Raw genomic sequence first — 11,209 nt, forward strand, 5'->3', positions numbered from 1 at the left:
TTTTTCACCCATATAATCCCTGACATACAGAATTATGGTTACATACTATCTACTGTCACACACACACTCTCTCACTCTCTCTCTCTCTCTCTCTCTCTCTCTCAACAAGGGCAGCCTTGGAGGTCTCAGCTCTGGGGCAGCTCCGGAATCTGGCGCGGCCCCGCCCCGCCCGCCCCGGCCCCGCCCCCTCATGCATATGCAGCACCAGCCCCGCGGCCCGGCCCCCAGACGGCCATTTGTAGCGGCGCTGGAGGCTGGTGCGGCAGGCGCTGCGGAGACGTGTGGACTCGCGCGCCCCTCGGTCGCTGCTGCCCCGAGCCCCTGCGGTCACCCCGCTCCTCCGCGCCTCGGGCGGGACTCGGCCAGCCGGGGCGCCGCGCTGCCGTCCGCACCGGCCTTCCCAGCAGCTCCCGGCGCCCGGGACCCCCGCCCGCCCGCTCGCCCGCAGCCCGCCGGCCGCACACGTCCCCGGAGCCGGGCCTAGGGCGGGCGGCGGCTCGGCGTGGCCGGGCTGGGCTCGGCGGCGTCCCCATGGCCGCGGCCGGCTGGCGGGACGGCTCCGGCCAGGAGAAGTACCGGCTCGTGGTGGTCGGCGGAGGCGGCGTGGGCAAGTCGGCGCTCACCATCCAGTTCATCCAGGTGCCTGGAGCGGGCCCGCCGGGGGCGGCGGGGGGCGGCGGGCGGGGGCTCGCTTACCTGTGGCTGGGCGGCCGCCGCGACCCCGCCCGGGAGGCGCCGCGCGGGCGGGGGGCGCGGGGCCGGTCCTGTCCTCCTGCCCTGCGGCCGCCGCGCTGCGCTCCTGTTTGCCCGGCGCCCTGCTCGCGTCCCGGGAGTCGGGCTTCTCAGGAATGTGGCCGGGAGGGCGGAGCTGGGAGGGTAGGAAGCGCCGATCCACCTTATCACTCCGGCCGGGGCCCGAGCCCTGCGGGGAGGCAGCGCCGCCGCGCCGGGCTTCCTGCCCGGAGGACCGGGGCGTCGGGCGCGGGGCTGGATGGAGCCCCGCGCGCCGCGTTTCCAGCTGCCCGGCCGTCGCCTGCCCCGTCGGTGCGATCGCGGTGGCAACTTGGCCGTGGTTCCGCGTGGTCTCCGGGCTTCTCTGCGCCCGCCGGGCCGGAGCTGCCGCTGCCAGCCGTGCGCTGCTCTTTGTGTGCGTGTGCGCTTTCCTTTTGAAGTGTTCTCAGAGGTAGTGTGCCCGGCGGGGAGTGTGGGATGATGCCCCAGGGAAATGGTGGCTTCGAGGAAGTTAAGAATGTTCTTCGATGCGGGTGAGACCATTTCCTAGGAATTCCTGGTGCCTTCCTGCTCCCCGCCGTGCCAGGTGAAGTTTGGGATGGGCCAGAGTAGGAGGTGACCGACCGACCGACCGAGCCGAGCGGAGCGGAGCGTTCTGAGTCTGTTCCAACCACCGTCTCCCCCACCCCCACCCTCCCTGGTAGCTGAAGGCGGAGAGTGAGGGATGGTAAAGAAAAGGGAGGTGGAATTCTTCATTCTTGCAATTTGCTCTGGTGAGAGGTTCGACTGATCTTTTTTGGGATTTAGAGAGAGAGAGAGAGAGAGAGAGAGAGAGAGAGAGAGAAAGAGAAAGAAACCCAGTTATCTCTCTGCTTTTGTCAACCTAAAAGGTGTGGCTTATGCTGGGAGAGAACGAAGGTAGTACCCCGTTATAACAGGTAACAAAGATATTCTTGGTATATATCAGTGAGTACTGTTAAGGTTCTTTGGTGAAATACTTATTTCTGGCTTACGTTTCACCCATTTGCTATCAATAGTGGCATTAAAATACAGAGTACTGAAACATAAATGTGATTACCTTTCACCTTGACTACATGAGCAGGAATTGACGTTATGCTATTTCAAGGTATTAAAGACTGCTGCTTAAACCTTTGTATCCAGGAAGAGAAGATGTTTATGTAATGAGCATTCACAGTATGCTTATTAGTGGGTTAAAAAAATGACACTTAAGAGGTGAGATTGGTTTAAGTTTAGCAGGCTGCAGAATCGGGGATCCTGTCATGTTGCTATTTCCCTAGGGCTAAGAGAGACTTGAAGAAACTGATGGCAAAGCAAAACCAATTGATGGTTAACTCTTTCTTTGGGGGCTGCAGTTAATGGGGCGGGAGGGGAGTTGTGGGAGTTGTCCTGGAGTGAGAGTAATCTTGGGTTTTGAATGTATTTGAATCTGCATGTAAGTGAATTATTTAAGGAATTGAACCTTTTGTTTTTGGAAATAGTATTAGAAACCATTAGGAAAGTGTAATCGCTGGCTTTCTAATGATTTTCTAGAATTCATTTGTTAAAGAAATACCTCCTTTATGAATAGGAATATACCTAGGTGCTCTAGATGATATAAAAGAAATAGAGGAGCCATGTATGCTTGAGGAAGACAAGCATTTATACATGGAGAAATAGTGTGAGCTTTGTTTGATTCATAGACTTGAATACCTGGTCTTGCTCTGTTATTTATTCACTGTGAGACATTGCCGAAATATGTGTTTAGCTTCTCCTAGCCTCAGTTTTATCTTCAGTAAAACGGGTCTGATCACATTCTTTAAATTATGGGAACCTTCTTAGCATTGTATCTAGCATGTAGTATGGACGGTACTTCGGTTAATGATGGCTAATGTAAGTTTGTGTACAGTTCTGGAATACATTTAAATGCAAAGGGAATCCAGAATCAGGGCAAAGTCTCTTTGTACTTTGATAAAAGTACAAGGTACGTTGATGGTGGGGAGAGAGGACATGTCTTGTGTGAGTATGGGCAGTCATGCTAGCTTTGAGAGAGGAGGCAGTCAGGGAGGGGAGTGTGATAGGCAGCTGACTTGGGCCAGTGACATGGAGAAACATGGGTTCTGATTTTGAGGAGACTTTCTGGAGAGTCAGGAGCTAGACCACCTGGATAGAGTGGGTTTTTTTTGTGTTTTTTTTTTTTTTTTTTGTCTTTTGATTTTTAGAGGGAGGGAGGGAGGAAAGGAAGGAGAGAGAGAGAGAGAGAGAGAGAGAGAGAGCGCGAAAGAGAAACATCAGTTGGTTGCCTCCCATATGTGCCTGGGATCAAACCTGAAACCTGTGTATGTGCCTTACCAGAATCAACCCTGTCACCTTTTGGTATACAGGACGATGCTCTAACCCAGCGGTCGGCAAACTGCGGCTCGCGAGCCACATGCGGCTCTTTGGCCCCCTGAGTGTGACTCTTCCACAAAATACCACGTGCGGGTGCACATGTACAGTGTGATTGAAACTTCGTGGCCCATGCGCAGAAGTCGGTATTTTGTGGAAGAGCCACACTCAAGGGGCCAAAGAGCCGCATGTGGCTCGCGAGCCGCAGTTTGCCGACCACTGCTCTAACCAGCTGAGCCACACAGCCAGCCCACCTGGATGTGTTAGCTCTGTGTAATCTTAGGCAAATTTTACTTAACCTGTCTATCTCAGTTTCCCCATCTGTAAACTGGGAAAATAGGAAGTACGAAGTACCACTCTTACGAAAATTAAATGAATTACTATATGTCAAGAGACTAGACAGTGTCTAGTACACAGTAAGGCTACAGGCATAAGATTATTGATAAGATTGTGGAACTAACATAACTATCATCTTTACTTAATAGAGCTGCTATTTATTGTCTGACTCCTGGGAAATTAAAATGCATTCTGCTGTGACTGTCTAGCAGTAGTAATTGGAGGGAGAGGAGACGGTGGAAGGATAATAATCTTAACAAGCGGAAGTCAGTTCTCTTCGGAGGAGATCAGGATGGCATAAATTGGTTTTATTTATTTTTTAAGACTCCTGAGATTAAAAAACTTTTTTATAAGGTTCAATATATATTTTTTCTTTTATAATCTTGAGCAGGAAAAAATATAATAAATTTGGGAGTGGAGAAGTTAAAAACAACTTTGCCTTTAGCCCTGACTTTAACTGTAGATTTACTTGTTGCCTGCTAGGCGTATGAAGAGGTGCAAAATTAGGAAATTAAGGCAACAATTACTTGAGGTGCATTTTCAAAAAACTCTTTAAAAATGAATATAAAATGTGATAAAAATGTCGATTTTTACTAGTATGTTATTAAGAATATATGTGTGTATATGACCTTTCTGTTGTTCATAGTTGTGTGGTTTTTTTAAAAAAATATATTTTTATTGATTTCAGAGAGGGAGGGAGAGGGAGGGAGAGAGAGATAGGAACATCAATGATGAGAGAGAATCATTGACCTGGTGCCTCCTGCACGCCCTCTACTGGTGATGGAGCCTGCCACCCCGGCATGTGATCTTAACATTGTACCAAATGAAGTGGAGAGAGCATTTAATATCTGGGTTCTAGGCCTCCCTACTCAGGTAAAACTGTGGGATATCTTAATCTCCCTCATCTTTTCAAGCTTCTTCATTAGATATCGAGTTTGGTTGAACAAATCTCTGCATCTTGCAAATTCAAGGTCCTTTCTTACTCAGTTAACTAGCTGTGTGTTTTGGGTCAAGTTCCTTAGGTTCTCCAAGCTTGTTTCTCTATATGAAAAAGGAACTAATAGTAGTACCTGTAGGACTTCTGGGGAGAAACTGATATAAAACATGCAAATCATTTAGCACAGTGCCATCTACAGAGTAAGTAAATAATTGTTACCTGGTTTTATTTGCTGTTACTTCTGTATCTTGTTCCTCCATAATAAAAAAATTTGTAATTTATTCATTTTTCCTTGACACATGATCTGGTCTCTTAAGTCTTCAACCCTCTCCTCCCCTTCCCACCCAACCTCCTAATCCCCTCCTCACTTTGTGTGGTACTTAGGTGATGAATGTGGATCCCATTTTGAGTTGGGGAAATTCTTTTTATTACTTGGGGGTTAATTTTGGGAAGTAATGGAGTAATCATTGGGGTTTTGAGTTAGTGCTAATCTAGCAACTTCGAGAAGAGACCAAACATGTTTTACAGGGCTAGAGAGGAATTTCCCAGCTTCTGGTCTTCGTTTAGCATCCTTTTATTCAGCAGTTTGTCAGATTTTGAGCTATGTTGGGGGTAGCTGATTTCTCACATACCGAGTTTTAGTCAGTCTTACAACCTGTGAGTCTGGACCTGACTCAGACATTGCTTTTTACCTCAAGTTTGTCTTTTGCTGAGTGCTTTTTCATGTCTTTTTCCTGAGACAGATCCTAAAAGAGACTTCCAAGACTCATGTATTTGTGTTCTCAATTAATTGATCCATGTGTGAAGGTGTAGGTTCCTGAATTGCTCTTCTCTTGCTACATCTTGAAGACATCCTGCAATTATAAATCACTTAAAATTATTTTTATCTGTGAATTTGAAACCATACTGTAGACTTATTTTTAGCGTGCAACTACTGTTTTACATTTTCAGAGTAATTTACAAGTGAATTCTTAGCATTGAAAAATAAGACATCTCCCCCAATGGTGGTGGATGCTAGAGATCTCATTTTGTTAACAGTTGCAATGATTCTGCTGGCAGTTACTAGATACAAATGCTAGGTACGGTCTTCTTCCTTTTTAAAAAATATTTTTATTGATTTTAGAGAGATCAAGGGAGAGGGGAGAGAGAGAAACATCAATTGGCAGCCTTCTCTCTCTGCCCCCAACACACACACACACACACACACACACACACACACACCAGGGAAAGAGTTGGCAACACTTGTGCCCTGACCTGGAATCAAGTTCGCAACCTCTCCGGGCACGCGATAACCAAGTGAGCTACACCGGCCAGGGCAACACTGTCTTCTTAATAGAGGTTGACTACTTTTGTCAGAGGAGAAACAAGGAAATTCTAACCTAGGATTTTTCTTATTTGTTCTAATCTGTATTGTGTGTGTGTGTGTGTGTGTGTGTGTATGTGTGTGTGTCCCTCCTGCGATGGAGAAGTTGCGGAGTGTAGTGGGGACATGTCTGCTGAGTAGTTCAAGAACCCCACTTTTGACAGGCAGCTAACTCCTGGGAAGGTGTTTTTAATCCATCTGTGTTGTTGGGTTCAAAACCTGGGTCTTTCCCAAGTTTTGAAATGAAAGTAGTCTGTTTAATTCACCTAGGAAAATACATGGTAACTTTAAAAGTGGGAGAGGGTAGAGAAAGAGACTTTTTTAAACCAGTACTGTTTTTTTTTAAAGTTATTAAAAGTTCCTTTTTCAAAATAAAATTGATCTCTTAAAATTGAAACAGATTTTGTGATGATGCTACATGAACATTTCTTTCTTTCTTTTTTTTTTGTATGGAAAAATAGAAGTACCTTTAGGGTATTCTACGGTGCCCTCCTTACTGAAAAGTGCTAAAGAGTAAAAGACTCTCTCCGTCAGTAGACAGTGGGGAGTTAATAGTCATTGAATCTTCTTGAAAGGCCTTGATCTTGAATTACTTTGGGTAGAGCCACTGAGTCTGTGTGGGATTGAATTTTAGTTTAATGTCCTTGGTAGGCCTCTGATTTCTATTTTGCAAAAAGAAATGTCTCTCAGGCTTTTTTGAAAAAGACACAGATTTATATATTTATTTACATATTTTTGGCATGGTTCTGAAAGAAGCAAAGAAATATAAGTTGTTAAATTGTGCTAATGGGGATATAATTAGACTGAGTTTCTTGTTACCTTGTAAATTTTGTTTTATTTTTAGTGATTTATGAAAGCAGTGTGATTGTTTATTGGTTACATAGCAGTAAATAGCATTGTCTTACTTTAAAACTTTTATAGTCACAGAATTTGTTGTTTGTATATATTAGCTTAATATTGCAAACCAACTTATCTTGTCACCTCATATGGTGATTTTCTTTCCCTAGGTACAGCTTTGTTTACAAGTAACAAATGTTCAGTACTAGAAATAGGTATACAGATGTCAAACTCACACCCAGTGTTGCTTTAAAAAACCCCAAAACTTTACCCAGGTTTTCTCAAAGCTAACATTTACCATTTCATCCTTCTCTCCCTATATATACACACTGTTGTTGTTTTTTATGAATTAATTGAGTGTAAGTTGAAGACAATGCCGTTATTTTTAAATAACTCCATGCAGATTTCCTAAAAATAGGGACATTTACTTATGTAAACATAGTAAATAACCAAAATCAGAAATTAGATTATATATTGCTAATCAAATATGCAGAACTTTTTCAAATTTTGCAAAATGTCCCCCAAATGCCCTTTGTAGCAAAAGAAAATCTCAGATTTTGCAGTACATTGTTTCCATGTCTTTAAATTTGGAACAGTTCTTTAGTCTTTGTGTTTTATAACAATGACATTTTTGAAGAATACAAGTTAGTTGTTTGTAGAGTTCCCTCAATATGAGGTTGCTTCTTTATGGTTTGATTCAGGTTATGCATTTTGGGGGCAGGAATAACACAGAAATTATGGTTTCTACTCAGTGGATTATATCAGGAGACATAAGGTACATTTTGATTTGACTACATGTGTGTTTACCTTCTGACTCAATCCCAAATTTAGGAATTTCATGAAGATACACTTCCAACAGTATAAAAATACACATGCATGAGGTCACAGCATTGTTTGTGATTAAAAATAATTATAAGCAACCTACAGCAGAGGAGAAGGGTTGAATTAGATATGATACATCCACCCAGTGGAACATTATTTGCTGCTATATAAAGAATGGGAAAGCTCTCTATGAACTGATGTGGAGTACTTTCCAGGATATATTGTTCAGTGAAAAAAAGGATCTACTGTATATACTACCTTTTGTGTAAAAAAGGAGGGGGAATAAAATACATATATATTTATTTATTGGGACAAAAACAGTACAGGAAGGAGAAATTAATGAGATTGGTTACCCATAGGAGGTAGGTGGGAATGGGAGTGGCAGCCCTTCTGAGGAGACCTTTCTGACTTTGGGAACCATGTTTACCTATTCAGTATATAAACAGCAAACGCCAATAAAATCAAGTGATGAAGGAAAAAACACCCCAAGGTAGACTACATACAGAAACAAGTGAACCAAACCTTTTCAAATGAACAACATAACCACACTAAAGTGTGTGTGTTGGGGGGACAACTAAGTAACTTTTGAACCTGGATTTGGACTATGTCCTTAGGATAAGGAGCAAAAAAAATCTCCTCCAAACAAACATTGAACCCTATCTAGTTAAAGGCTTTTCTCTTTTTGGTCACAGAAGCATGGGTTTGCAATTTTGAAACCGTTTTCTATACTTGGATTAAGCAAATAAGTAAATATAATTGTGGAAAATGGAAGCCACATTTTGTCACTGTTGGAGAAAGAATTGTAAATGTGGAAAGGGGGAGGCCTAGAATGAACTCAGATGTTTGATTGGAATTGAAGATGTTAGCATGAACTCATGGTTAAAATGTATATGGGTAGATATAGAAACAGATGTGTGTGGATATACATACACACATCTATATATCTTTTTGCCAACTCTGTCTGCTGAGAGGGCTTAGAAACAATGAGCACTCCATCAGCAGGGAAAACGGATAGAGCCAGACCTTGGTTTCTGAGTACCAGTCTTTACTAAAAGGAAACTTGGTGAAATGACTGATCCCAGGGCTGGGGCAGGGAAAAATAGAAGATGAGCTTGGAGCATCTTGTAGTGCCATAAAGTAAGAAGTGCTTAAAAAAACGAAACGATGGTGGAATGTCAAAGACATACAGCCAGTCTGTAAGAACTCCCATTGGTTAACTCTGGGACAATATATCAGCATCAAAATAAAAAATGATGGTAATTGATTATTGCCCATAAATAAAGTAAGGTTCTGTGACTCCATAGTGATAAATAAATGAAGGAAGGGAATTTCTTAAGGTAGAATTCTGACTAATGAGCATAGAGGAAATGTTGGAATTAGAAAGTCATTTGGCAATCATAACAGTACTCATCATAAATGGATGTTAAAACTAGTGGCTGGGCCCAGTCGGCTTGGCTCAGTGGTTGAGCGTAGACCTATGAACCAGGAGGTCATGGTTTGATTCCTGGTCAGGGTATATGCCCAGGTTGTGGGCTGGATCCCCAATAGGGTGCAAGAGGCAATGGATCAGTGATTCTCTCTCATCATTGATGTTTCTATCTCTCTCCTCCCTTCCTCTCTGAAATCAATAAAAATGTATAAAAAAACACAAACAAAAACTCTAGTGGCTGAAAATTTTGAGTAGCTGGAGTATCTATCTGCCCATAAAATATTATTAGTTACTAAGGGGAAATTATAACCACAGGAGAGAAACCTAGCTGTTATCACCTTGAATGAGTGATCAAAGGTAATATCGGTGACGCTGCTTTGGGTAATAATATTAATAAGCAGGGTTTGTTTTACTCAGTTATGCTAATAAGATCTGGTCTTCATAAATCATTAAAACTATTCATATTCTTAAACACTTAATTAGAAAATCAGAATAATAGTGTTTCCAGTTACAGAGAATTAGGAATTTAGCAGTTATGTTTGCTCTAATTCCACCACTTCTTTCATAAATTTTGTGTCCTTATTTAAAGCAACCAAAAGTGTGTGACTGAATTATTTTTAAAAGATTGCATTTTTGTCTTTTGCAGTTTCTTTTGTTATTATAATAGTAAAAAAAAATATTCAGTGGTATGAATCCCTTCCTCATTTAGGGTTATTGCTTTTGCCATTTCTATCATTCTAACTGGTTTCATGCTTTCAAGCAGTCCTCCTCAACAGCTAGTTTTTATAATGAATTGTGATTTAGAGAACACTTTCAAGTATGTTTTACTGAGAAGATTTCCAAGACTATATTTACTTTTACATGCTAAATAATTATTTGGCTGGGTATAAAATTATTGGGTCCCAACATTTTTGTATTAAAACAGTGGAGGTACTACTTTATTTACCTTCCGTGGCTTTACCTTTATTTGACTGGTCTCAAGTTTCTATTCTGCAGGAATAACTGGTTTTCTACTTGTATACTTGTAGCCTTCTCTTATCATTGGAAATGGAAACATTAATAAGGAACTAGAAGTTTTTCTCTGTTCACTAACTTTCCCTGGGAAACAATGAAACCCTCTCAGGGAAAGTTTTCCTCTCTGTTTTTGTATTCATTTTCTCAATTATCTTGTGAAATGCCTATTACTTGTGCATTGATTCTCTGAAGTCTTTATACCATATTGTCTTAAATTAACTAATGAAAAAGATAAGACAGTATCCATTTTAGGAGAATTTGTCAAATTTGCTTTCTGTATTGATCTTTTTTTTTCTTGTGTGTCAGAATGTGTTTTTTTAAATTTATCTTAGCTGTTCCTTTTTTAAAATATATTTTTATTGGTTTCAGAGAGGAAAGGAGAGGGAGGGAGGGAGGGAGGGAGGGAGGGAGAGAGAGAGAGAGAGAGAGAAACATCAGTGATGAGAGAGAATCATTGATTAGCTTTCTCCTGCATACCCTCTACTGGGGATCGAGCCTGCAACCTGGGCATGTGCCCTGACGAGGAATCAAACTGTGACCTCCTGGTTCATAGGCCAGTGCTCAACCACTAAGCCACACTGGCCGGTAATCTTAGCTGTTCTTGGTGTTGAAGTAAAGAACTGGTCATCCCTTAGAATTATTGCAGGCCACTGAGATTTCCATTCTTTTTGATGCCAAAGGGCGAGTTGATACTAGGAAGCTTCAATTTTTGGAGTAGCAGGATCTCAGCAGATGTAAAATTCTGTTAAATCTGCTAAGACATTCAGCCACATTTGGGTTTTTGGGTGAGAGATATAAATTTGAGATGGTTAAATGGGATAGTTTTCAAGTTTATTAATCCTTCAAGTCTAAGCTTTCTGCACTGAGGCAAATGGGAGAGTCATGAGTGAGAGGAGATGGAGATAGAGATAGAGAATGTTAAGCTGTAAAATGCAGATCAAGGCAAAGGCTTTTCTTGCTGTAGGTGTAAAATTTGGAATGGTCTAGGTCAGCGGTTCTCAACCTGTGGGTCGCGACCCCTTTGGGGGTCGAACGACCCTATCACAGGGGTCGCCTAAGACCATTGGAAAACACACATATAATTACATAATGTTTTTGTGATTAATCACTATGCTTTAATTATGTTTAATTTGTAACAATGAAATTGGGGGTCACCACAACATGAGGAACTGTATTAAAGGGTCGCTGCATTAGGAAGGTTGAGAACCACTGGTCTAGATTCTAGAAGCAAAAGGAATCCTTCAGAGAGAGTTTGTGTGTACGTGTAATTTAAGTATGGTTATTTTATATGGCATAGTGTGTGGAAGTATTTCATGATTTCATATATAAACTTTTGTTGTTGCTTTCTCCTTTT

General features: G+C 42.2%; 1 protein-coding gene across 1 annotated transcript in view; it reads left to right on the forward strand.

The window, feature by feature from the left end:
• The first annotated feature begins 276 nt into the window (after window positions 1–276).
• RRAS2 (RAS related 2) overlaps window positions 277–11,209 on the forward strand; it is a 78,268-nt gene continuing 67,335 nt past the window's right edge. Inside the window, exon 1 of the mRNA XM_070428269.1 lies at window positions 277–639. Coding sequence (XP_070284370.1) covers window positions 532–639 — 108 coding nt within the window. The 5' untranslated portion in view covers window positions 277–531. The remainder of the gene's footprint in view (window positions 640–11,209) is intronic.

This window comes from Myotis yumanensis, unplaced genomic scaffold, assembly GCF_028538775.1.
Source record: "Myotis yumanensis isolate MYYU_CA2020_CCGP unplaced genomic scaffold, mMyoYum1.0.hap1 SCAF_10, whole genome shotgun sequence".
NCBI classification, from domain to species: Eukaryota; Metazoa; Chordata; class Mammalia; order Chiroptera; family Vespertilionidae; genus Myotis; species Myotis yumanensis.